The sequence below is a fragment of the Balaenoptera musculus genome, chromosome 10, assembly GCF_009873245.2.
Source record: "Balaenoptera musculus isolate JJ_BM4_2016_0621 chromosome 10, mBalMus1.pri.v3, whole genome shotgun sequence".
In the NCBI taxonomy this organism is placed as follows: Eukaryota; Metazoa; Chordata; class Mammalia; order Artiodactyla; family Balaenopteridae; genus Balaenoptera; species Balaenoptera musculus.
In genome coordinates this window covers 45,766,101-45,793,576 of record NC_045794.1, presented here as the reverse complement: position 1 = coordinate 45,793,576, position 27,476 = coordinate 45,766,101, and the positions used below count along the sequence as shown (strand labels likewise).

The window sequence follows — 27,476 nt, the reverse complement described above, 5'->3', positions numbered from 1 at the left end:
TTCCAGCTCTTCCTACCCTCTTGCTGCTGTGCCTGGCCTGCCCCTACCTTCCTACTGACACTTACGTCAGAACCCAGCTATAAATATGCTCTTAGCATCTTAGTCACTTTTCTCAAGAAGTGCTCCCAGGTTATAAATACCCCAGCCATCTGCCTCCCAAGCCCGCCCTACCACCAACCTGGTTGGGGGCTGGGGGTAGCGACAGGCTTGAGGGTGGGTAAGGAAGTAGAAGGAGCCTGAGTGATTATCTTGCCCGAAAAAGAAAAGCCTGACCAAGTCTAGAGTTAGGGGCCAGGGAGCTCTGGAAGAAAAGGTTTGGAAGAAGACAATTCCACTCTTTCTCCTTTTTGTCAAAGACAGAGCCAAAAAGGAAAAAGAATAATACTGATCCCTTCTAAATTTAGTTTATTTTAAAATTTGCTATTTTGTTCATCTTGGATTTTTTTGCATTGCTTTTTAAAAATATTGCATTAAGGTCCTATTTATCTTGACTGATGAATTTTTTGGCATCCCCTTAAAATTCTGTCCCCAAGGCAAGAGCCTCACTTCTCCTCACCTTAGTCTTGGCCCTGGGGACTGAAGCTATAGTTGGAGGGAGGGAGGTTAGATCTGGGGGACGGGTGGATTGGGGGTGGGAGACAGCGGTGGAAGGGGGAGGCAGAGCCACCAGAAGACTTCCTTAGATTCTCTGCTTAGATGAAGATTTCCTCAAGTCAAAGTTGGGATAACTTCCATGAGTTTGCTCCTGAAGCCCCACAGCTCAGATTTGCAGTCCCCCAGGAGGTCTCTTTCAGAGTTTCTCCTTTTAGGGTTCCATTTCCAAGGACCTCAGACCTAGATAGGCGGGGGTTATATGCTGAGCAAACACTGACATCACGTTTCCCAAAGGACACATGGGTTTTGCGCAAACTCGGCCTTGGGCTGCAGACAATATTGACCCCACGGTTCAGGGCTGTCCAACCAAAGGGAGGAGATGGTGGGGGAAGAGGGCAAAGGTCTAGAGAGGACCCAGTCTCAGAGCAAATGCCTCCCTCTCCTCACCCCAGGCCTTCCTTTTCTTCTCCTTGTCCCACTCAAGTGGCCCTTGGCCAGTTCCAGCTTCCAGACAGGACTCCGAGCTGGAGCCCTGGGGGTGAGTGAAGGGAAGGCAGCCAGCTCGGAGCCATGCCTCTGCCTCCCACCATGTGTGTGCCCACAGGTTGTCACCTACTTGCTGACTGAGCAGTGATCTGTCTCATTTCTTGGAGCAAGGACAGAGGGAGGAGAGGAGCAGGTAAAACCCAGGTCTTTATTAGCCATAAGACAAGCAAAGATGGTTCTGGGAGGGAGGAGGGGGCCTAAGAACGAAGAGGAAGCAGACTGGTGAAGGAAGAGTCATGATGTGTGGGATGGACATAATAGTTCAGCCCTAAGGAGACTGGGAGGAGAGAAAAGTGGACAGGGCAGGCAGGCTCTGTGTCATCTGGGGTGTCAGTCAGGGTCCTGGCATGACATAAAAGACCCACTCACCTGTCTGTGTTTGCATCACTAAGAAGACTTAATGAAGGACTTCTTTACGGAGGTATGGGCAGGGTTAAGGGAACCAAGGAGGGATATTGAAGCACCCAGGGACCGGCAAGAATGGAAAGCCATTACAAGCCCATAGCATGGAAGCGGTGATATCAGAACTTAGGCACAGCTGGAGCCATGGAGGGGGTGGGGAGCTAGACAGGAGTTGTAGGGACATGGATGCAGCCACAGTCACACAGAACCATGGAACCTAGGCAGAAGGAGGAGGAATAAGAAACACCCTGACCTCTGTCTTCTCCTATCCTTTGATCTCCTGCCTCTGTCTCCTCTTGGTCAAACTCAGCAGGAAGCCAGAGGCCAAAGGAACTCAGGTGAGTCAGACCCCAAGGGTACGGAGCAGCACGGAGAAGGACGAAGAGTGGATGAGAGTGTGCCAAGAGAGCCTTTAGCAGCCCATTGGGCAAGTAAGAGGAAAAGGGCTCAAGACATGGAGAGGATCGAATGTTTGGTGAATCTAAGGAAGGGACTCTCTGGAGATCCAGAAAAGCAGGGGAAGGGGCTGGGTCAACTCATCCTGCAGTGGGGGACATTGAGTAGAAAGGGCAGGGAGGCATAGTGGATTGTGGGCTGGATGAAAGTTGGGCTATGGGTATCTGTCTGGGAACCAGATGGCACTGCTCATGGTTGGAGGTGGATGAGAGTCCCTAGGGTGGCGGGTGAGCACGTGAGCTCGCTGGAGGGACTATGCTCTAGGAGAGGGGCCGGTCGTTATGAAGATGGTACAGTGACTCTCCTTAGATGACAGTGATTCTCCTTTGATGAAGATCTCCTCACGTCAAAGTTGGGATAATTCTCATAAGTTGCTCAGGAAGAGGGAGTCCATCTTCTGGACAGAGGCAGTAACGGGGCCACCCCCTCCTCTCAAGGAAGAGCGCCTCCGTCAGGGCATGTTTGCCTACCCCACCTCGGGCTGCCTGTACCACACAGACTAACTGCACCCACACGCCTCTACCACCATGTCAGGTATGTCAGTCTTGACAATGTTGCTGTTCCTATCATAGTAGAGCAGAGACAGGGGGCGCCGGGCAGTGGGCACGCAGCATGACCCCCCTCCGGCAGTGCCCGCAGCGGTGTTGGCCTTGAGAAGATTGAGCACCGCGGTATGAAAGGAGGCGGCAATGCCAGGCATGCCTGCCACGTGCAGGGGGCACTGCCCTGTGCAGAAGTTCATTGCGTAGCCCTCAGGCTGGATGATCCAGTCGTGCCAGCCAATCTCACGGAAGTCCACAAAGAACTCTTGTCGACAGCACATCCTGGACCCACCCTGGCAGTCGATGCCTCGCCGGCGAACGCGGTGCTTGCCCCCAACTCTTACACGGGCTGTCACAAAAGGCCTATGGGCAGCCCCACCCAGGATGACTGGGCTCCAGGCTACCTGGCCTTCAGGGACCAGCTCCAGGATCAGGTGCCCCTGGCTGCAGGCAGCCTGAGCTTCAGGCCCCAGGAGGAGCTGGTGCCAACCACTGTCATCCACCTCCAGCAGGTGCTGAGTGGCGAAGGTGAGGTTGGTGGCATGTGGGCTGAGCACGAGGACCCTCACCTTCAAAGTCCACGTGGTATTGGGAGGGAGCTGCACAAAGAACATGAGGCTGGCCTGCTGGACCTCCAGGCCGCCAACAGTTCTATCAGAGGAGAAGTGGAAATCAAGACGAGTCTGGTCGATGTTGGAGAGGCCTGTGGACACAAGAAGCCCCAGTCAGTGGCTTTCGGAGTCAATTCTACCAACTACATATCTATTCTCAGCATGCTTGAATTCCCTTTGTTCTTTCTCGACCACACTGTTGGCATTGTTAACTACCCCTTCCTTCTTAAAAATCTTTTCTCTCTTGGTTTCCATGACACAACTCTCATGATTCTTCCTTGATTTTCTTTGCTGGCTTTTCTTTCTCTCACCATCTCTCCAATGCAAGAGTTCTCCAGGGTCTGTCCTTGACCTTCATTTCCTTTTTTTTTTTTTTTTTTTTTTGCCATGCAGCATGTAGGATCTTAGTTCCCCGACCAGGGATAGAACCTGCGACCCCTGCAGTGGAAGTGAGGAGTCTTAACCACTGGACCGCCAGGGAAGTCCCATTTCCTCTTACTCTACACTGAGAGGAGCTCTGACCCACACTCACAGTCAGCCAACACAAATTTTGTGCTGGTGATTCACAAATCTGTATGTCCAGTCCAGACCATTTTGCACCTTGGGAATCACCAAGCTTCAGGCCTAAACTTCTAACTGCTTAATTTTGCCACATCCTGCCAGCATATTAAAATCAATTTATCCCACGTGAAAATCATTATTTCCTCCCTATGTACCTCTCTTTCCGTTCTTAGAACTGGTGGCATCATTACCTTCCTTATCACCTTTAGAAACTCCCCACATCCAGTTCCTCACCACAGTGGTTCTAACGGCTATGCATTTCTTCCTGTACCTGTTACTGTTGCCCAGTTTCCCCTCTTCATCCTTCACCTGACCTATTGAAACACATTAATTGGGTTTCTGTTCCCTCCACTCCTGCTCTTGTCAGGATCACTAACACCTTCCACGTTGCCAAATCCAATGGTTTCATCTCTTTATGTTCATCTTACCTGACCTCTAAGCAGTGTTTGACACAGTTAACCATCCCTTCCTTCTTGAAATAATTTCCTCTCTTGGCTTTCATGACTCTGGCCACTCCATCTTGGTCTCTTTGGCTGACAGCTCCTCTTCCTCTGCCTGACCTCTAAATGTTGGAGATCCTAAGCTCCCTCCTCTTCTCTATCTATACTCTCTCCCAGAAAGAACCCATCAATTCCCCTGGCTTTCAATTCCATCTATATGCTGACGACTCCCAGATATCTATATCCATGGCCCTGACCTCTCCCTGTGCCTAGGCTTGTATATCCAGCTGCTGATCTGATATTCCACTTGGACAACCAATGCTATCTTAGACTTTTCATGTTCAAAGAAGAACTCTAGATTTATCCCCCGCAACCCATATCTGTTCCTTCTTCAATCTTCCCCTTCCCCGTAAATGCACTGCTTAAACCAAAGTCTTGCTTGCCCTCATTCCCTTCTTTGAAATTATCTGCAGACCTGTCAACTCTATCTCTAGTTCATAATAATTTCACTTAACCCCACCTCCTCTACCATACATTAGTTCAACCCACAATCATCTTTTTCTTGAACTATGGCAATAGCTTGCCAAGTGGTCCACTCTTGTCCCCAAAACCATTCTTCACATATCAGCCGGAGTGACCTCTTTTTTTTTTTTTGCCGTGCCTTGTGGCCTGTGGGATCTTAGTTCCCCAACCAGGGATCAAACCCGTGCCCGCTGCAGTGGAAGCACAGAGTCTTAACCACTGGACCGCCAGGGAAGTCCCAGAGTGATCTTTTTATAACATAAATCTGATCAGCTTAATCCTCTCAGCTTAAAACCCTTCAAAGGCTTCCCATTGCTATTTGAATAAAAGCTAAACCCTTTGACATAGGAAACACGTATGATTAGGCATTCTGCCATTTAATGACTATATTCTACCTATACTGGCTTTTCTCTGTTCCTTGAACTCACCAAACATGGACCCACCTCATGGCCTTTGCACTTGCTGTTTCCCCTGCCTGGAATATCTTTCCAAGCTCTTTGAATGACTGGCTCCTTTTTGGCATTCAGCGCAAATTCACCTCTTCAGAGAGGCTTCCCTGACTAACCTAGCTAAAGCAGCTTTCAACTCTACCCTCATCTCTTTAATACATTATCCTGCTTAATTGTCTTTATAGCCACTGTCACTCTCTGTAATCATCTTGGTTTTTTGTTCATTTGCTTCTCCTCCCCTCCTCTTCTCCCCCTCCCTGCTCCCAGCTAGAATGTAAACTCCATGAAGGTAGAGATTGTGCCTGTATGGTTTACCACTGTATCCCTAGTACCTAGTACATAATAGGCATTCAGTTAACATTTGGTGAGTGAATGGTCTTTCATTCTTTAATTCTTATTTTACACTGACACAATAATTATTTTCCAAAAAGGCTAGATCATAAAATTCATGGTTTCAAAAACTTTATTGATGAATAAAACCAAACTCTTTTAGGAGGCAATTAAATGCCATTATGCTTTGGCCTTAGCAACCCTTATTTATTTATATTTATTTATTTATTTTAAGTAAAGGATGCTTTATTGTGAGAATGCCACTGATACTCTCATGGGCATAAAAGAGCAGAAAATAAGGTTCATCTAGACTTAGTGTGAATTGTAAGGTCTGGAATAAGGTTGCCCTTGACAGCTCTCAGAGCCAACAAGATCTCTCTCATCTCACTCTCCCTATGTAAGTCTACTCCATTCTTCTCTTTCTGTGGATCTACCTCTTTTGCTTCCCTGTCACCTTCCTCAGGTCCCAAAATGGTGGCCCTAGCTCCTGCATCTACAGAACCTTTAACTTAGCTCTTCCTAGCTAAGTGAGCTGATCTTTCAGTGTTCCAATTCCAAAATCCTAAAAGAAGAGTCTGATTGACCCAGCTAATCTTTTCTTGCTAGGTCACCAGCACCCAACATTTAGAACCTCATAAGTCACCCCAGTTATGGTAGGCAGACACAGGACCAGCAGGGGCTGTGATAGACCATTACATTGTTGACCCCCAGGGAACAACACCTCCCAATGTTCATGGTTTTGTGCAATCCCTTCCCATATTAATTCTGGGCTTGGCATGTGACTTGATTTGGCCAATGAGACGTAAGCAAGCACGATGCAAGCAGAAACTTAGTAAGTACTTACACTTTGAGGTAGGAAAACGTTAATGCTTTAAAGAAACTTGGGCTAGACTACTGAATGATGAGAAGCCATCTGGAGACTTCGGAGAGACCATCTTAGATGTTCTAGCCCCATCTGAGTTCCTAGCTGAACGCAGTTGCTTGAATGAACTCAGTTATACCACATGGAGTGAGAGAACTGTCCAGAATAAGTCCAGTCAAATTACAAAATCACAGAAACTATTGAATTTTTTTGTTTTAAGACTCAGTGTTTGAGCTGATTTGCCGTATTAATGGATAACTAAAACAGAAATTAGGATCAGAAGTGGGGTACTCCATAGCAAAGACCTAAAATATGTAGCATTGGCTTTGGGACTGGGTGGCAGCCAGAGGATGGAAGGACAGCAGGGAGACTGTTAGTGAAGTCTGGAAGGACAGTGAGGAAATTGCTACTGGAAGCTGGACAAAGGAGAACCTGTGTTATGTATTGGCTATCGTCTCTGGTAACTGGAAGCTAGAAATGGTATCTAACAGAATTGTGAATTTAGCTAAAGATATTTCCAGGCAGAATGCTGAAAATGCCATTTGGCTTATTTTAGCTGCCTATGATAAGGCATTTCAGGAGTGAGATGAACTAAAAAACGAACTGTTCAATTTTCAAGCAGAATTTAGAGAAAACATTTCCAATAGGACTTGCTAGATGGAACAATAAAATATTTTTTTTCATCCCTCAACTCTCTGTCTGGCAAAAAGGTTATCAAACTAATAAATGGTCTCAGGGCAAAAACCAAATCCAGGGCACTGCCAGTAAAACATAGCTTCAGAGCGAAGATCAAAATAATAAAGGGGGGGCTTCCCTGGTGGCGCAGTGGTTGGGAATCCGCCTGCCAATGCAGGGGACACGGGTTCGTGCCCCGGTCCGGGAGGATCCCACGTGCCGCGGAGCAACTAAGCCTGTGAGCCACAACTACTGAGCCTGCGCGTCTGGAGCCTGTGCTCCGCAGCGGGAGAGGCCGCGACAGTGAGAGGCCCACGCACCACGATGAAGAGTGGCCCCCACTCGCCGCAACTGGAGAAAGCCCTTGCACAGAAACGAAGACCCAACACAGCCAAAAATAAATAAATAAATAATAATAATAAAGGGGGAACTGTAAGACCCTTTGTTAAGATCTAACATCTTTGTTAAGATCTGAAATTTAAGATGTTCTGTAGACCCTCTCAACTAGACAGAGGGCTTCTAAGAATCTTAAGAGTGTTATCTCACTTGTAAGAGGGTATCCTGACTTGTAACCTAAAGAGGAGTGTCTGTCTTGATAGAGTGGAGTGCCTTTTGTCTGAGTGAGAAGACTGTAATTTATTATTTAGAAGGCTCACAGAGTGTTAAAGAGAATTTTAATAGTGAAAGCAGCACCAGTTTGGACTAAAAGGGACAGAGATGATTCAAAATGAAAAGAAGTCTCCAGGCTCCCAACTTCTTTGGGCAGCATGCAGGCCGAAAAAACTACTTAGCTGCAAACACAGGTCATTTCCTATTTAAAAGGAAAGACATCTCAGAGGGTGGCACTAAGAGCTGAGAGAATGGATATAGAAGTCTAGGGGAGCAATGGTAGGCTCTCCTTAAGAGGAGAGGAAAATCCTACCAGTGGGCAGAACCAGGCCCTAACCAAAGGAATTCTGGATTTGGGGTAGACTGAGATATGTGGCTGGCCGGGTGTCAGAATTTTCATGGACCAGTGACTGCTCTGCGTCTCCCTCCCCCATTCGCCATTTGGAACAGAAGTATCTATTTATTCCATCCCTGAATCAGCATTGTATGTTAGGTATGTGGGAGGCAGATAACTTGAATTTTTAGGTCGTAGGCAGTGTTGTGTTGGTAAATATTTAACAACTGGATTCCAGAGGGGGGAAAAAAGGCCCTGATTTGTAGTGTTTGCCAATTTCTGCGGTATAAATTCTCCCATCCTGGCCAATTTCAAACTATCGATGTGATGCCACTGGATGCACAGCTGGGAGATGTTCACCATCAGCTCTCATGAGCCAGTATGAGCCAGTTTCAGGACACCATTGAAGGCTCCTACCCGAGTTTCCCCAGGGCCCCAAGCTCTCTCTCTTCATATCTCCAGCAAGAACAATTCTCAGATCTTTCTTTCACACGATGGTGGAGATGATAGCTTAAATTGGAATTGAAAACTTCAAACTAAAACATTTAAATGTAAAAGGTAGAATCCAGGCATCAGTCATTCTCACCTCCAAGTTCATTTCAGGTCACACCCCCTGCAGCCTAAATGCTGTATTCATTCATTGATTAGCAAATATGTGGAAAGTATATAGACTTTGAAGTCAACGAGAACTGTGTTTGAATTCTGCCCCTTGTAAGCTGTATGACCTTGGCCATGTAAATTATCTTCGAGTCTCAGTTTCTGCATTCTTAAGATGGGAATGATAAAGTCTACTTTATGGAGTGATTGTAAGGATGAACTGAGAGGAGGCAGGTACACTAAATACCTGGTAACCGTCATTACTGTCACAATGTGCCAGGAAACTGGGCTAAGTATCAGGGATAGACAGGTGAAAAAAAAAACCAACCAGGATTTTGGTGTTCATGGCCATTTGTCCACCTTGTGCTCATCCACTCCAGACTACTTTTTAACTCTAAATGCAGTCCGTTTCTTTAGACTTTTACTCATGTTTTTCCATTTAGGATGTTGTTTACCATTTTCTACCCACTGAAGTCAAACTTACTCTACAATGCCAGCCAATTTGCAAACTTCTTCTGAAAGACTTCCCTGACTTACCAGGTCCCAGTGAATTACTTCTGGCCCATTAAGCACTTGTGCCCTCATCTAGCATTTATTTCACTCTGCCTTATATTCTAAGTAATTTATTCCCAGCAGCAACAACTAAACCCCTCATGGGCAGGAGCTGAGTCTTCTACTTTCAGTTCCCTCCCACCTTATCCTTTCTAAGTACATTACCTGTATTAGCTCACTTAATTCTCTCAACTATCCTCTCATTATCTCTGTTTTGCAAATGAGAAAACTGACTATTAACAACCCAGGACACATAGAAATAAGTGGCTGAGCAGGGATTTGAGCCCAGTGTATCTGGCTCCAGAGTTTGTGTTCTTAATCATGAGCAGAAACCCCCTTTTGAACTAGAATAGGGTCTCATCCATCACTGGGGACTCTAGACATGGTCGAGCTGACCTACAGAATGGTTTGGCTGTTTATTGAGCATCTACTATATTTGCAAGAGGCAGAGTGGTAGAGTGGTCAAGGTCATGGATTCCAGACCCAGGCTGTCTGGCTCTACCATCTACTGGTCATGTGACCTTGAGCTAGTTACTCAACCTCTTTGTGCCTCAGTTTCATCACCTCTAAAATGGGGTGACAATAGTATTTGCCTCACTGGCTTGTTGTGAGGCTCTCAAGGAGTTAGTATATTTAAAAGGCTTAGAACACAGTAAACACTGTATAAGTGTTATCTATTTCTACTATACACTAGCCTCTGATGATAATGCGAGGAATAAATGACAGTTCCTGACCTCAACGGGTTGCATTCTATGGGAAGACAGACTTCATAGAAAACCTGGAAACAGGCAATTCCATAAGGAAGGTCCAGGTTCAGGGTGAGCGTGTGGGGGCCACCAGAGAGGGAGCCCCTCACCTTCAGGTCAGGGTGGGTTTTTTCAGGATGGGAGTGCTGGATCTTGAAGGGAGTAGATGCTGACCAAGGGAAAGGGGCCAGGATTGGGAAGGGCCTTCTAAACCTAAGAGAGAAGAACTTGCAAGAAGCTTAGAGGCCAGAGAGATCACTTGTTTGTGTCTGGTTCTCAGATCCTGTCTCTGAATTCTCTCTTTTTTTTTTTGGCCGCGCCTTGCAGCTTGTGGGATCTTAGTTCCCCGACCAGGGATTGAACCCGGGCCCATGGCAGTGAAAGTGTGGAGTCCTAATGACTGGCCCACCAGGGAATTCCCCTGTCTCTGAATTCTTGATCTTCTTTCCAGCTGCCCACTAAATTCTCTAACCCCTCTCCCCTCTATGGAAGGAACTCTCTCGTCTTTATCCTCTATCCTTTAAATACCTTTCTGAGTCCTGTTTTGGCCTTTTTCTGACGTGGGGACCCGAGGTAATCAAGGCAAGGGGACAGGAGTAGGGTGGAGAGGTATTGTAATCCCAGTGTTTTACTTTTCTTCCTTTTACCCAAATGATGTATCTGGGGGAGTGGGGTACAGAGAGGCTGGATCCCAGGGCCAGAGGGAGGACAGACTCTCCAGCTCCCAGACCCTGGTCCAAGCCCAGGAAATGTCTGGGCTCACATCATAGCCTGTGGAAATTTGTGGGCCTGCAGAGAGAGGAGCCATGGGAGATAGGGGCAGGCAGTCTCAAAAGAAATGAAACGTACCCGCTTCCCAGGTGCCCATTGGTCAAGTCTAAACTACAAAGAGAGAGCCTGGTGGCGGAGGGGTGGGGGGAGCCTGGGATTGGGAGATTACATGCTGTGGAAGGCAAGAGTTGGGATGGTTTTGGGGAGAAAGTCAGGCGTCAGATTGGGGAGGAAGTTTTTCCTTTCCTTAAGAGATCGGGTTTGGGGGAAGATCTACAGACCAAGAACCCACCTGTCTCAGCAAAGCTGATGATCTCATACTCCTGTCCCCTGTCTGCTTCTGGAAGAGCCCCCTGTGGGGACCCATGGAGGCGCTGCAGCGCAGTCCTCAGAGCAGCTCGGGACACAGGCCGGCTCAGTGTTGGGCGCTGGCTGAGGTGCAGCTTGTCCAAGATGCTTCTCTTGGCCAGGTTAAGAAGCAGCTCCCGCTGGCTCTCCAGGTCCAAGGCGGGCCCCCCACATGCCAGACACTGACTGTCAGCTCTGGGAGTGGCCACTGCGTCTGGAGCCAGGAACAGGAAGGCCAGGAGCAATGAGGAGGTCATTGCTGGGGAAGGCCTTCCTTGAGCAACACAGTTGAGATAGAGCCGCAAACCCTGGGGTTCAGGGTCTCCACAGCTGTGGTCTCAGCTCCCTCCCAGCCGCCAGGGGCCCTGGAAGGAGAGTGTGTCCAGCTGGCATTACTCCTGGTTGCAGGGGATAGAGCAGTCAAACATCCAACTTGAGAGATGAAGCCAGTTACAGGTAGAACTTGGCAGAAGCCATATAGTCAGTGAAACTACAGAGTGGGGGATGTGAGGGGAGGTTGGTTTGTTTGGGGAAAGAAATGTCCCTGGGCCAACTTTGGGAGATAGTGGGTTACCCATGTGAGCTGCCAGGTCTGGGAACAAAGGTTAGAGATGAAATTCCTCTTCAGATCAACAGCCTTGCTCGGAAGCCTGGCAGTGGGGGGCGGAGGTAGGGTGCGGAGATCAGAGGTTTTAAGATAGAATGTTAAAGAATGACTTTCAAACAAGAGGGGGTCATTGGCAGGACACTTTAGGGCATTGTCATGCAGGTTGTTGTTTTTTGTTTTTTGTTTTTAATTTATTTTTGGCTGTGTTGGGTCTTCATTACTTGATTATGGGATGCTACCCCTAGGGGTGTTATACGATATACAGTATACCTACCATTTTACCTTTCTTTTCTTTTTCTTTTCTTTTCGCTGCGCTGTGCGTCTTGCGGGATCTTCCCCTCGGCTGGTGGGATCTTAGTTCCTCGACCAGGCATTGAAACTGGGCCCTCGGCAGTGGAAGTGCAGAGTCGTAACCACCGGACCACCAGGGAATTCTCCATTTTTCCTTTCTAAAAGTTGAAATTTTCTGAATTCTGAAACATGTCTGGCCCTATGGATTTTTAATATGTAATTATAGATCTGTATTGATTATCTGAGAGTTTTGAGATTTAAATAATTTTGTAAAGCACTTTACAGTGGCTGGCACAGAGTAAGTGGCTTAATAAAAGTTTATTATTATTCTTGCTACATAGGTTTGTTTGTGGGCCAGAGTACCCTCACCTCTAGATGTGCTGAAGAAATTCTGCCAATATTTGCCCTTCTGGACTCTCCTTTCTTAGAGGCCATGTCCCCAATCACCATCTGTAGTGCAGTCACTTAAGTCATCTCTGCTGCTTACCACTATATTCCAGCATTGCACATAGGACCTACAATATAATATAGGTGTTTAAAACATATTTATTGAGTGAATAAATTCTAGAATACAGGCTTACAGGCTGGTTATAAGAAGTTACACTCAAGTCACCTAGATTGAATTTTTGTGTGTCACAGTTTCTTAGCCCCTTCAACAGGGGCTGATCTTTTTTCTTTTTTCTTTTTTTTTGCCGAGTGGCATGTGGGATCTTAGTTCCCCAACGAGGGATCGAACCAGAGCCCCCTGCATTGGAAGCACAGAGTCTTAACCACTGGACCGCCAGGGAAGCCCCTCTTCTTTTTTAAGCACTGTGATAGAAGTAGATTTATTATTCAGTTTCTAGTATAAATTTATTTATTTATAACATAAGGGTTTTATTGAGATATAATTCACAGAGCATAAAATTCACCCTTTAGAGTATATAATTCAGCGGTTTTTACTACATTCACAGAGTTGTGCAACCACCACCACTAAGAATATTTTCATCATCCCCAAAAGAAACCCTGTACCTATTAGTAGTCACTCTCTAATAGTTTCCCAGTCTACAGGGACTGATCTTATATCTAACATTTTAATATTCCTAATTTCATTCATGGATATAACTTTATCTTGAGGTTGGGGGAGGTAGTTATACTGCTATTTGTTTCATGTCTTAACTACAGTATGTAGTTCCCAGACCCCCTCACATCTGAAGACTTCAGTTGCTCCCCTTCTCGCTGGCAAATAGTTGGGGAAAAAGAGGTTAGCAAAAGCGGGGGAAACAGAGGAGGGCTTCTCTTAGGGCTGGATGCCTCATGTTTCTGCCTTAGCTGTTCTTCAGTTACTGCATTTGTCCCTAAAAGACCCAACTGTTTCACTCTGCATTACGACACACAGGTCCTTTGAAACCTGCCCTTTCCAGTTACATTTCTAATAGTGCAGTGATTAAGAGCAGGCTTCGAAGATAAACTGTCTCAGTTCAAAATCTGGGATTTTGGTGCCTCAGGGCTCCTTATCTTACAAAATGAGCATAACAGTAATACCTGTTGTTTTGAGGATTAAATGGAAATAATAGCTGTAGAATGCTACATATTCTATATACATACATACATAACACAAATATTAGCCATTATTTCCTCCTGGCTGTCATTATCTCCTGCCTCCAACTTGAAAACCTGGAACTTGCTGATTCTTTTTTTTTTTTTTTTTTTTTTAAAGGTTTGCATTTTTTTTTAAATTTATTTATTTATGGCTGTGTTGGGTCTTCGTTTCTGTGCGAGGGCTTTCTCTAGTTGCGGCAAGCGGGGGCCACTCTTCATCGCAGTGCGCGGGCCTCTCACTATCGTGGCCTCTCTTGTTGCGGAGCACAGGCTCCAGACGCGCAGGCTCAGTAATTGTGGCTCACGGGCCCAGTTGCTCCGCGGCATGTGGGATCTTCCCAGACCAGGGCTCGAACCCGTGTCCCCTGCATTGGCAGGCAGACTCTCAACCACTGCGCCACCAGGCAAGCCCCTGGAACTTGCTGATTCTTGAAGGAAAGGAGAAGTTCTTACCTCTATGACCTTTCTGGAATCTCCATTCTTGCCTTTCTGATGAACTCCTACTTATATTCTTCAAGGTTAACTGAAATTTCACCTTTAGCTTCTCTGTAGCTTACTTAATCTCTTACATCTAGGAACTAATTGCTCCTTCTTGTGTTTCCATAGCACATTGAACACCTCTCTATTATAGCACTTACATTATACTATAATTTTTTTGTTTCCTACTGCAGTTCCTGTCACATAGTAAATATTTAATGGTTGAATTCTATCAATGTAAGACTACAATGCTTCTTTGAGGGAGTTGGTCAAGAAACGATGCAAATACATGTAATTAGTAGCTAGATTGATTCTGCCTAGAATGGTCAGTGTGGGGAGGTTGCAAATTTTTCTTTTTTTTTTTTAACATCTTTATTGGAGTATAATTGCTTTACAATGGTGTGTGAGTTTCTGCTTTGTAACAAAGTGAATCAGCTATACATATACATATATCCCCATATCTCCTCCCTCTTGCGACTCCCTCCCACCCTCCCTATCCCACCCCTCTAGGTGGTCACAAAGCACAGAGCTGATGTCCTTGTGCTATGCGGCTGCTTCCCACTTGCTATCGGTTTTACATTTGGTAGTGTATATATGTCCATGCCACTCTCTCACTTGGTCAGGGAGGTTGCAAATTTAAGATGACTTTTTAAAAGAGAACTGTAGGTTAGAGGGTGGTGGCGGGAAGAAGTGATTTTAAATGGGATGTACTTAAACCTACTTTACTTAAATTTTTACATCTGGAAAAAATGGACATTTACCTACCACATGATCTTTATCCATTTATACCACAAATATTTACTGCATATATACTGTTTCGGGAGCAGGAGTCACTGTCCTAAGTGAAAGGCTACTTTGAAAGTGCTCTGTAAACTTAAACTACAGTTATTAGTATTATGTTTAAATCAAGGGTGAATCTGACAGACTTGATGGGCTTCAGGTGAACTGAGGGTCGCAGTGGATCTGCACTGGCGGCTGAAGACACAGGTAACGCGAAGGCGACAGAGCGAACGCGTGTGTCGGACAGCACAGCGTGTGCGTGCGGGCTGGGGAGGTGGGTGAGTAGGCAAGGGGCGTCTGTAGGCGTGGAGACATGCACACAGGAAGCAGGGACGCTCCGGGCGCAAGACGCGGTGACGATTACGCCGGACGTGGTGACGTAGCGCGCAGGCCGCAGCGGGGGGCGGACTCTGGGCCTTTCTTCCCCTTCTGATTTTCCCCCTCCCCCCTTTTCTCCCGTTCCGGGTTTGGTTCCTCCCTTTTCTCCCCCTCTCCCCCCTCCTTCCCAAGCCCCTTTCCCCTCCCCCGCCCCAGTCCCCCCTACTCCCCCGCCCTGGGCCCCGGGGAAACCCCGGCCGAGAAGAGTCCGCCCCCAGAAGCGCGCCGCCGCCGGCCGTCGGGGCCGAGCCGCAGCCGAGCGGCCGTGAGCCCGGGCGGCGGGCGGAAACGCGGGCGCCCTCCCCGCTACGGCCCGCGTGAGGTGAGGCCACCTCCCGGCCAAGGGGGCGGGCAGCGCGGGCGGCCCGTGGGGAGGGGGCGTGGCGGCCGCGCGGGCTGCCGGGCGGGCGGAGGCCCCCGGTCTGGGTCCCCGCGCTGGTACTTCCCGGACCCGCGGGCGGTGGGTCAGGGCCCGAGCCTCCCGTGAAGGACGGCCCCGAGGCCAGAGACGCCCCAAGTGTGGTCGGGGAGCGCAGGCGAGAAGCGAGGGGCGCGGGGCTGAGGGTGTGGGGCTGGCGCCACCTGTGGCCTGTGCGGTGGGACCTAAAAACTGTTGCGCCCTTGTGGTGCTCGGGGGTGACTAGCTCCATGTGTTTCTTGGGTCTCCGTTTTCCTTTGAGCCTTGGAAAAATGGGAGGGAAAGGTGTTGGAGTGTTTCAGATTATGCTGGTGTCCGAGTTCATTGGACAGAGATTTGAGTTGGAACGTACAGGGAGATGGTTCTGGAGCTTAAAAGTTGGGCCTACGCTAAGCTCGTAACTAACTCTTGAGGCTCTGAAAACTCTTCTCGATTTCGGTTACCTGTAGAACCCAAAATTTCAACGTTTGTGACCATTAGCCTAGTAAGTCCACAGAATATTTATTCACTCAAAGTGAATTGTTCTTGGATAATGATGAGAAATGATCGAATAACAGTCCCAGAGGTTCATTAAATCAAAGGGAGGTGTTGGAAAATTTAAATTCAGCTCTCAGTTGGATGAATGTCCTTTTATATATATATTTTCAAAGAGACTTAACCAAAATTGAGACGCCTGAGCCTTGTCTATGTTGGTAGGCAGCATGGAGACTGGGGAGGAGGGAGGTGACAGGTTCCACTTCAAGAATGTCACACATTCCTTGCCTTTTTATTGTATTTTTGGATAGTCAAATTGGCACTTGAATCAGTTGTTTATGGCTCCTCTTTCTTCCTAATGTTTTTTTTTTTTCACCTCTCGTTTTATTTCTCCTGTTTTTTCCCCCCTTTTTGGAGTCTGGGACATCAAGACTGAAACGGCTTAAATAGTGGTGGAAGGTGGTAGTAGTTAGTCCATTCAGTTCACTTTTAGTTGTATTTTTCCTCCCTGTTGCAGTTCTCCACAGGGTTGAGAGAACAGAGAATCTTTCTTGAAGGTCGGATGAACTGTCAGCGAAAGTTGTATTTCAGAGTTTAAGTTCCAGTTTCGCGTCCACTCTAGGATCTACACTGTAGATCTTCAATTTAAAACAAAAATTAAAAAACTTGCACATATAAGAATAGGGTGCCTGATTTTTTTTAATTGAAAGAAGTCTGAAGAGGAGTTGGTTACCTTCCTCTATCAGAATAAAAATCAGAGACTTTACAGTCGTCTTTAAAGTCCAAGATATGTAGCAACCTCCCCCTCCCCCCCCCTCCCGCCCCAAACATATTCACTGGTCTCCGCTCTGTTCCTTGAGCACATCAGGCACACTTCTGCCTCAGCAGTTGGCACTTGGGTCTTCATGGATCACCTTTTCCGTGTAAACCTGCATAGCCTTGTGCCCTCACCTTCAGGGCTTTACTCAAATAGAGGGCTTCACTCTAACAGTGACATTTCTTCAGCTATCTATATTGCAAAGCCATTCCTCCACATATATTTACATAACTTCCTATCCCATTTTGCTTTATTTTCCTCCTTACCCCTTATCAACCTATAACATACTATACATATTTAGTCTCCCGCATTAGAGTGTAAGTTTCATGAGGTTTAGATGGTCTTGTTTTGTTAGTTGCTGTATCCTCAGCCCTTAGTATAGCCCTTGATATGCAGTAGGTGCTCAACAAATTTATAGATTGAATAGGTAAAGAAGAGGTTTTTTTTTTTAAAGATTTATTTGTTTTATTTTTATTTTTGGCTGTGTCGGGTCTTAGTTGCGGCACAGGGGGGGATCTTCGTTGAGGCATGCGGGCTCTTGGTTGTGGTGTGTGGGCTTCTCTCTAGTTGTGGCGTGCGGGCTCCAGGGTGCGTGGGCTCTGTAGTTGTGGTGCACAGCTTCCAGAGCGCGTGGCCTCTAGTTGAGGCGTGCGAACTCGGTAGCTGTGGCACACAGGGTTAGTTGCCCCGTGGCATGTGGGATCTTAGTTCCCTGACCAGGGTTCAAACCCGCGTCCCCTGTGTTGTAAGGCAGATTCTTTACCACTGAACCACCAGGGAAGTCCCCAAGAAGAGGAGTTTTATTCTTGAACTCTCTCATTGTCATAAATGAGAGACATGTATTTCCACTAGGATTTTGTAAGGTATTTACTGGAAGAACTTGAGTTTTTTTTGTGTGAGTTCTTGCCACGTTTCTGTTTTGACAGAAGTCTTGTGCTTTCAGGTCATTGAGTGAAAGCACTTTGAAGGCAGAGAGGATGGAGTGTGGTGTTGGTGGTCTCCGAGGAAGATTATCTCAGATTTCATGTGGCTAGAATTTTTACTGTTTCAGGCTCTTGCCTTGAGGTTTGTTCACATCTCTGATGAGACGAACATCACCATCCTTACCTCTTTGGCCTCAGAGAACTGAGTAGGCTGGTTCCACTTTGAATTTTTCAGTACACTGAAGATGTTAATATTTATGGTCTGGGCTGTATGGGTTAGATTTTTTTCCCCCATTCATGTGGAGACAGTTGAGCTTGAAAACTTGGAAGAATAGCTTTCTTTAACAATGGTGGAGTGTTCGGTTTTGGGGAACATCTGATCCTTTTTTCTACAAATCCATTTGTGGGGTCATTTTTAGCAACTAAATTATATTAAGTTTGAGGGTAAAAAGAGCAGGCCCCCTGAGTTGTGTGGTTTATCCCTCATTTATTTTTTCCTTTCTCATTTCTTGATTGGTGTATTTGTTACCTTCATTGATCTTCTGGCTAGAGTGGCCTGGATGAGATTTCTCTTTGGGTCAGTCCTGGCAACTGTTTTCCAGCTTAGGAAGGCAAAGCGGGCGAGGTAGTGCTTTTAACACTTTGTAGGAATGCTGGTTGCAAAGCTAGGTTTTTGCTTAAACTTTTGCCAGGACATTGAAAGCTTCCAGGCCCATGAGAGAACGGTTTGAGTGGGAAGTGGGAGTGGGAGAATTGGGGAACTTGTATCTGTTGGACTGGATCTGGTTCAGTTATTATTATTGTAAAGAGGTATATTCTCATTTTGTGGATAATTCCTGACATAATTTTGGCACATTAATAAAGGCTTCTACCTCATTTCTCTTGTCTCTCTTAAAATCCTTTCACAAAGTTTCTAAGAAGTCTTTCTCAGGACCCAGAGACATTCAAACATCTCTATGCCGTGTTCTCACCTCTTAGAGATAAATACTGTACTGAGTACTGACAATGTTTCAGTATAGGTAATGGTTTCTGAATGATGCATTGCTTATTCCTGTACCAGATCTCTTCATGAACTCAAGGAAAGCTTTCAGGAAAAAGCAGATTTTGAGGAAGGGATAAAAAGTGTTGCATTTTGGTTACATGGTCCCAGGAAGTACAGAGGAGAGAATTTTGTGAAATTCTGTGTGTGTGTGTATTTGTCTGTGTGTGTGTGTTTTGTTTTGTTTTTTTCCCCCTATGCCTACTTGTAAGATGGGATAAAGGACTCTGAGTGTCCCTCTGTGGAATGTGCTGCCAACTTATAAGTAGGAAAAATAACTGGACTCATGGCTTGAATATGTGTGCATGAATACAGTTGGTGGGTCTAATTTTAGAGATACTCTTCATACACAGTGACTTTAGTATTTTCCTTCAGCTGTATCCTTTTCACTGTCTGTAGAAAACATGCCACTTAATTGTCTTTTAGTGGTTACCTTTTGTTCTTACCATGATTGTCACTTTAGCAGTGTAGCACTTGTTCCATCTCTCCAATAAAGTTACTCTGTCCATTCCTTCTTAAGTTTTTTTTTTTTTTTTTTTTTTTTTTGTTGGCTGCGCTGGGTCTTTGTTGCTGCACGCAGGCTTTCTCTCGTTGTGGTGAGCGGGGGCTACTCTTCGTTGTGGTGCGCGGGCTTCTCATTGCAGTGGCTTCTCTTGTTGCGGAGCACGGGCTCTAGGCGCGCGGGCTTCAGTAGTTGTGGCGCACAGGCTCAGTAGTTGTGGCTCGCGGGCTCTAGAGCACAGGCTCAGTAGTTGTGGCGCACGGGCTTAGTTGCTCCATGGTATGTGGGATCTTCCTGGACCAGGGGATGAACCTGTGTCCCCTGCATTGGCAGGTAGATTCTTAACCACTGTGCCACCAGGGAAGTCCCCCTTCTTAAGTTTGAATTTATTTCTGAAAACAGATATAGATAGGAAAGATTTCTTAACCTTGATCTGTTTTAACTCCTCTTTGAGTTCCCTTAGATTTCCTTAGTGTGTATCTATTTTCTCTAACACTTAAAAAAAATTGGTGTTGAAAGCCCTAAGTATAATAACCTGCAGTGGTTTCATCATTTTTACTTAGGTGGTATGAAAGGAAAGATTCTGGGATGTTTCCTAAATCCAGGTGTTCTTTTTGCTTTTCTTCTTTTTTTTTTTAATATTTATTTATTTCTTTGGCTGCACTGGGTCTCAGTTGCGGCATGTGGGAACTTTGTTGCGGCATGCGGAATCCCTTAGTTGTGGCATGTGGGCTCTTAGTTGCGGCATGTGGACTCTTAATTGTGGCATGCATGTGGGAGCTAGTTTCCTGACTAAGGATAGAACCCAGCCCCTTTGCGTTGGGGGCGTGGAGTCTTTACCACTGGACCACCAGGGAAGTCCCCTCTTTTTGCTTTTCTGCAAGATCTCTTATGAGTTGTTCAGTCCAGTTGTTTGAACCTATACTGGGAAAGCTGTTTCAGTTTTCTAGTTTTGACAGTAAGTTTCCCAGAGTACTTAACTGTGCTTTTAAAAAAAGAACTGATCAGATTGGGAACCCCAGCCTTGAGATGAGAGAGAGAATAAGGAAAAAAGGTAAAAAAGCCTCAGGCAGTCATGTCTCCCAATAGTCAAAACACTTTTGGTATTTTTAAAGGACTCATTTTATTCTATTCCTCCTTAGTTTGTACACCACAAGAAAACAAAAAATCTTTTCGGTCCCTTTAACTGCTTGCTTGCTTTTCTAAATTGTCAAAGACTTTGATTTTTCCTGGGAGGTACTTTTCAGGCCTTTCCCAGTATTTTCTTGGGGAAAAAAAATGAAGCTAGTGGTTAAATGCTTTTGTAAGGTCTCTTCCCTGACTTAGCCCAATGCTCTAAAGGCGTTAATAATGTGTTTTGCAGCTTGTTTTTGCTTTTCATTGAAGACCTCAAAATTTTTTGCAGGCAAGTAAAAACTATAGGTTTGCACCTACACAGTTACTCAGGTCCCAAAAGATCTCAGCTTAAGTCCTTATCCTGTAGACCTAGAAGTGTAAAGATAAGTGAGGTAATCAGCAGGGTTTAAAATAACTCAGTTTCTTTCTCTTTTTTTTAAAATTAATTTTTATTGAAGTATAGTTGATTTACAGTGTTGTGTTAGTTTCTGCTGTACCGTAGAGTGAATCAGTTATACATATATCCACTCTTGTTTAGATTCTTTTCCCATATAGGTCATTACAGAGTATTAGGTAGAGTTCCCTGTGCTATATAGTAGGTTCTTATGAGTTACCTATTTTATATATAATAGTGTGTGTATGTCAATCCCAGCCTCCCAATTTATCCCTTCCCCCTCTTTCCCACTTGGTAACCATAAGTTTGTTTTCTACATCTGTGACTCTATTTCTGTTTTGTAAATAAGTTCATTGGACCCTTTTTTTTAGATTCCACATATAAACATATGATATTTGTCTTTCTGTGTCTGACTTACTTCACTCAATATGACAATCTCTGGGTCCATCCATGTTGCTGCAGATGGCATTATTTTGTTCTTTTTTATGGCTGAGTAATATTCCATTGTATATATGTACCACATCTTCTTTATCCATTCCTCTGATGATGGACATTTAGATTGCTTCCATGTCTTGGCTATTGTTAATAGTGCTGCAGTGAACATTGGGGTGCATGTATCTTTTTGACTTATGGTTTTCTCCAGGTATATGCCCAGGAGTGGGATTGCTGGGTTTATTTTAGTTTTTTAAGGAACCTCCATACTGTTCTCCGTAGTGGCTGTACCAATTTACATTCGCACCAACAGCGTAGGAGGGTTCCCTTTTTTCTGCACCGTCTCCATCATTTTTTGTTTGTAGATTTTTTGATGATAGCCACTCTGACCGGTATGAGGTGATACTTCATTGTAGTTTTGATTTGCATTTCTCTAATAATTAGATGATGTTGAGCATCTTTTCATGTTCTTTTTAGCCATCTGTATGTCTTCTTTGGAGAAATGTCTGTTTAGATCTTCTGCCCATTTTAAAAAAAATTAATTTATTTATTATTTATTTTTGGCTGTGTTGGGTCTTTGTTGCTGCGCGTGGGCTTTCTTTAGTTGCGGCGGGCGAGGGCTACTCTTAGTTGCGGTGTGTGGGCTTCTCATTGCAGTGCCTTCTCTTGTTGCAGAGCATGGGCTCTAGGCGAGCGGTCTCAGTAGTTGTGGCTCGCGGGCTCTAGAGCACAGGCTCAGTAGTTGTGGCGCATGGGCTTAGTTGCTCCGTGGCATGTGGGAATCTTCCCGGACCAGGGCTCGAACCCGTGTCCCCTGCATTGGCAGGCGGATTCTTAACCTCTGTGCCACCAGGGAAGTCCCTCTTCTGCCTGTTTTTTGATTGAGTTGTTTGTTTTTTCGATATTGAGCTGCATGGCTGTTTACATATTTTGGAGATTAATCCCTTGTTGGTTTCCTCATTTGCAAATATTTTCTCCCATTCTGAGGGTTTTCTGTTTTGTTTACAGTTTCCTGTGCTATGCAAAACCTTCTAAGTTTAATAAAATAGTTTATTTCTAATTGATATTTATTGGTTGTGAGTCTGTAGTGGGAAAAGAAAGAGAAAAAGCTGGTTTGCGGACTAGTCAAGTGCTATCTTGATCTTTTGGAGGTAATTTTGCTCCCACTATTAGTCTTCCATACAATTCTTGTCTAGTGTACAGAGTAGAGATAGACTTTTAACATTATTAGCTAGTTTCCTTTGCCACTTGATTCATTATCTTCCATGTATGGATGTTTTTGGTATATTTCATGTTGATAACAACATTTGTGCCTCAGTGTTTATTATTAATAATGATCAAAACCATATTTCATATCTGCAAAGCACTTTTCTCTTTCTTAAAAGCTGATCGGACCTTAAAGTGGTCAACATTCATATTAAAAGACTAGATTTTCCAGGTATGCAGTTCATATTTTTGTGGGGGCTGTGTTTTTGTTGGATGTGCCAGTTGTAAGAATTTGTGCGTGGTTTTGGCACATGAGCAGCATTATGGGGAATACTTCCTTGGAGAAGGGTGGTTCAGACTTGTGTAAGCTTTATAACAGAACTAGGAGGAAAGTAATCAAGGCAGTGACAATCCAAACTTAATAAGGGATACATTTGAAATACATTTTTTCTCCCTATACTCACAAATTATATTTTCTCCTTTTTGATTCTGTGGGAGAAGGGAAGAAGAAGATCTAGGACTAGTAACCAGCTGATAACTTCTAGGAAACAATGTGCTATGGATGGGTAACAGGTGAATATACACACCTACGAGAAGTGGTCACTTAGTGTTTCTAATACTATTGGTGGAGCAGCTCCCAGCATCCATCAAAATCAGTGGGAAGAACATGGTGGGCCTTGTTAATCTAACGGACTCCTTTTCATCCTTATCTTAATTCAGGTTTTCTGGCGTGTTTGTCATATTGACCCTTCTCTTTCTTGAAATGTTTCAGTGATACTACTTTCTTTTCCACTTGCATTCCTGGCTCTTTTTCTCCTGCTCATCCCTTAAATATTTGTTTTCCGTAAGGTTACTGTCGTATTCTCCCCTTTACTTCTGATTCTTTTTTTTTTTTTTTTTAAAGAAATTCACGTTCTTTTATTTATTTATTTATTTATTTATTACTGTGTTGAGTCTTCGTTTCTGTGCGAGGGCTTTCTCTAGTTGCGGCAAGTGGGGACCACTCTTCATCGCGGTGCGCAGGCCTCTCACCATCGCGGCCTCTCTTGTTGCGGAGCACAGGCTCCAGATGCGCAGGCTCAGTAATTGTGGCTCACGGGCCCAGTTGCTCCGTGGCATGTGGGATCTTCCCAGACCAGGGCTCGAACCCGTGTCCTCTGCATTGGCAGGCAGATTCTCAACCACTGCGCCACCAGGGAAGTCCTACTTCTGATTCTTAAACCTTAAAGGCATAAGCATCTCTTGGAGAATTTAAGAATGTGGCTTACAAAAAAAAAAGCCTTCATGATCTCGCCTCTGCAGCTGCTCCTGACTTACCTTGTACACACTTTCCTGTCTTACTATTGCTTCACTAAATTTCTCTGTTTTATTTTCTCCATAGCACTTAACACTATCTCAAGTTATCTTGTTTGTTTTCTTGCCTGTAGTCTGGCCATGCCTAGAACCCAAAACCTATGGGACAGGAACCTTGTTTATTTTATATCTGTTATATTCCTAATGCCTAGAATAGTCCCTCAATACACATTTATGGAATGAATGAATGAAATGTGTGTTCCTGGGCTTATCCCCAGAGATTTTTGACTTAGTAGGCTTGGGATGGAGCCCAGGAGTTTGTATTTTAACAAACATTCCAGGTGTTTGTGATGTCTCTGGTCAGTTGTCTTGGATGACATTTAGAAGAACAGTGTTCTATTTGTCAGTCTCATCCACCCTGATGGCTTCACTTGGCATCTGTTATAAGCTGGCAATTTGTGAGTCTCTGTCTCCAGTTCTGATCTCTTACCTGAGCTCTAGGCTCATTTATTCAGTGGTCTCTTGAACATCTCCATTTGACTGTTACACAGCACCTCAGACTCAACATGCCCACAGCAGAAATAATTTTTCCATGGAAATCTGTTCTTTCTGAGTTCTTTTTTCTTTGAATCATACTACTAGTTTGCATAGCCAGAAACCTGGATGTCATACTTGAATCCTTCTTACTCTTTAATATCCAGTAATCATAAGTTAAGTAGCCTCTTATCTCTGCAGTTCTCTTGAATCTTTTTCTTTTTTTTTAAATTATTTATTTATTTATTTTTTATTTTTGCTGCGTGGGTCTTCATTGCTGTGCGTGGGCTTTCTCTGGTGCGGCGAGCAGGGCCTACTTCTTCGTTGTGGTGCGTGGGCTTCTCACTGTGGTGTCTCTCTTGTGGACATGGGTTCTAGGTACGCGGGCTTCAGTTGTGGCACGTGAACTCAGTAGTTGTGGCTCGCGGGGCTCTAGAGCGCAGGTCAGTTTGTGGTGTCACCGGCTTTGTTGCTCTGCGGCATGTGGGATCTTCTCGGACCAGGGCTCGAACCTGTTCCCCTGCATTGCAGGCAGATTCTTACCACTGTGCCACCATGGGAAGCCCATATATAGTTTTTAAAATCTGGCTGCTTTATCTCACCTGCCTTACATTTTGCTGTTTTCCCTTTGCTTTCAGGGTTAGGCTTCAAGCTACAGATGAATTACTTGTTCTTCACCTTCCCTGTTTCACACCTTGCTGCCCGGGGTATACCATTGTTTCAGGCTGGACGCCTCTCCACTGGAAAACCACAGAAACCTTCCTTCGTTAGGTGTAATGTTCTGGAACCTTCAGGGCATCCCAAAACTCTCATTTTGTCTGCCTCTCTTGGACCAGTTTCCACAAAGCTGGGTTTCCTCTTTGTCTTTACCATGTTACCTCTGTACATTCCATTCTAAGTTTTCTGCTCACACTGAAGTAAATTTGCTTAGGATCGTGATCTCTCCAGTGCCAGAAGAGCTCTAGAGCATGTGATTTTTGTCTTATTCCTCTACTAGCTGTAAGGAAAAGAGGAAGGAAAGAAAAATAATTAGATAATTTGAGGCATATGTTCTAGAGGTCTGTGTCTAGATTGTGATTTGTGTCAGTTTTTTTTTTTTTGGGGCGCATCACGCGGGATCTTAGTTCCCCGACAAGGGATTGAACCCGTGCACCTGCAGTGGAAGCACAGAGCCCCTAACAATGGACACCAGGGAATTCCCTTTGCCAGTTGTTTTGCCCCTCCTAGATACACTTAACCCAAGAGAGATCATCGTTAGAGTCTTGATTTGGGGCAAAGAGAGCATATACAAAGCCAACAACTGAAATCCGTGAACTAAGTTTTTGCCCTATACTAAGGCCAACAAACTGAAATCCTGAACTAAGTTGCCTTGTACTACCAAAGTTTTACCTTTATCATGGTATCTTCAGCCTAAATTAGTTATCCCCCTTTCCAGTTCTCCTTCTTATTTTCCCCTTCAGAGTTATTTGGTTTAAAGTTTATTCTTGTGTTTTACTCTCTGTCCTAGCAGTATTTTTTTAATTTAAAAAAAATTTTTATTGCTGCATTGGGTCTTCCTTTCTGCACGCGGGCTTTCTCTAGTTGGCGGTGAGCGGGGGCTACCTCTATGTGTGGTGTGCTGGCTTCTCTTTTGCGAGCATGGGCTCTAGGCGCGTGGGCTTCAGTAGTTGTGGCACTCGGGCCTCAGTAGTTGTAGCTCACGGGCTTTAGAGCGAGGCTCAGTAGTTGTGGCACATGGCTTAGTTGCCTTAGCAGTATTTTTGACAGAAAAGAGAGGGAAGACGAACGAGGGTTTGCGGCTTGGAGTATTTTCCCTATATGATAGTGCAGAAATATTTTTCTTTCTTTTTAATTGAATGAGTGTGATGGCTGAAAAATTAAGTGTGATTGACTGATAAGATAGGACTACTGAAAGGAATCAAACCTGTTTAGTTTCTGTGTAGGCTTTGTGAGGGAGTAAAATCAGAGCCAGTGCTTGAGACTTGAATTTTTAAACCCTGTTTGAAGTTCTCTGAGCTGTGCTGAGTTTACCCTCATGAACTCTGCTGAATCAGTGTCCTTATATGTAAATGGAGTATTTGTTGTCTGTTTCCTTTTAGGGTTACAGGAAAATTGACTTTTGGAGATATCTCAAGGTTAAATACAGTAATACTCCTGATACATTTACTCATTAAAATGTAAACACTTGAGATTGAAGCTGCGCTTAATGAATTCTTAGGCGAGCTTCAGGTATTTTACTTCACCTGTAGTTATAGGTAGATAAATAACAGAAGAGAGGACAAAAGGTAATCTACAGATATTAATGAGCACACTTTTCCATGTAGCTGGGATGTATTTACATTTGTTTGGTGGCCACAGTCAGCAAGCATAGCCTACCTCACAGAAGAAGGACGGTCTATATTAAACATGATCAAATTACTAGTCTCTAAATAATGTTCTCTAGTGCTGTTAGGTAACAGAAACAGCATTGAAGTTATAATTGGCAGAGAATAAAATGGTGCTTTATTTTTCTCTTTTTTTTCCTTTTTCTCTTTGGAATTAACATTGCTTTCATAAATGTTTTTCTGCCTATTAGTTTCTTATAGGTTGGGAAATAGCAGTTGTCTTTTCAGTTTAGCAGTCTGACTGGATTCAGCTATAGGATCTGTTCAGATCCATAATGTGTTTTAGGCCATGAGTCTCTTCTGTTCTCTCTGTTCTGTCCTGTCCTTTATTGTTGACTTGTGCTTTGCTCATTTCCCGCAGTAGGGGACACAAATTTAGCCATACGCACACACGCACACACGCAGTCTGCCACCTGAGGCCCTCTGAAAAGATGATAGATTTTCAATTAAGAATTACAGGCATTCACTTGCCACTGTTTCATCTTACCAACCCAGCTTTTGCTTTGGTGCACTATGAGCCTGTCATATAGTACCAGCTTAGAAATCAGAGAAACTCAGTTTATTATTAGTCTTTGTTAAAATAAACATCACCTATATGTTTTCTTTCCAGGACAGTTCTTTGTTAGAAGGTCTTCTCTTAGTTTCTCTTTTCTTTCTCTCCATTTTTTACAATAGAAAGTGATCTTCAAGGCAGGTAATACCTCAGGAAAATTTATGGAAAGAGCAACTTACTCATTTACTCAAACATTTAATAGGTGCCCGTTTCTTGGTTAGATATTGTGTTATATGCTAAAGATACCAAGGTAGATGCGACATTGTCCCTATTGTCAAGGAGCTCGTGTTTTATTTTTATAGATTACAAAAGAGTAAATAAATTACAAGG

General features: G+C 44.6%; 2 protein-coding genes across 2 annotated transcripts in view; one reads left to right on the top strand and one right to left on the bottom strand.

The window, feature by feature from the left end:
• Positions 1-1,269: 1,269 nt before the first annotated feature.
• INHBC (inhibin subunit beta C) lies at positions 1,270-11,409 on the bottom strand. Its single transcript, XM_036866488.1, has 2 exons — positions 10,892-11,409; positions 1,270-3,243 (listed from the first exon to the last, which is right to left on the bottom strand). The coding sequence occupies exons 1-2, from the start codon at positions 11,202-11,204 to the stop codon at positions 2,498-2,500; spliced, it is 1,059 nt and encodes a 352-aa protein (XP_036722383.1). The 5' UTR covers positions 11,205-11,409; the 3' UTR covers positions 1,270-2,497.
• A 3,811-nt stretch (positions 11,410-15,220) lies between these two features.
• Positions 15,221-27,476, top strand: part of LOC118901936 (BOLA class I histocompatibility antigen, alpha chain BL3-7-like) — a 46,211-nt gene continuing 33,955 nt past the window's right edge. Inside the window, exon 1 of the mRNA XM_036865784.1 lies at positions 15,221-15,383. The gene's annotated coding sequence lies outside the window, so the exon portion shown is untranslated. The remainder of the gene's footprint in view (positions 15,384-27,476) is intronic.

Coding starts and splice junctions, on each gene's coding strand:
- INHBC (XM_036866488.1), bottom strand. CDS start 11,204: ATGACCTCCTCATTGCTCCTGGCCTTCCTGTTCCTGGCTCCAGACGCA. Junction 3,244..10,891: donor CATCAGCTTTGCTGAGACAG/GTGGGTTCTTGG, acceptor TTGTGTCCACAG/GCCTCTCCAACATCGACCAG.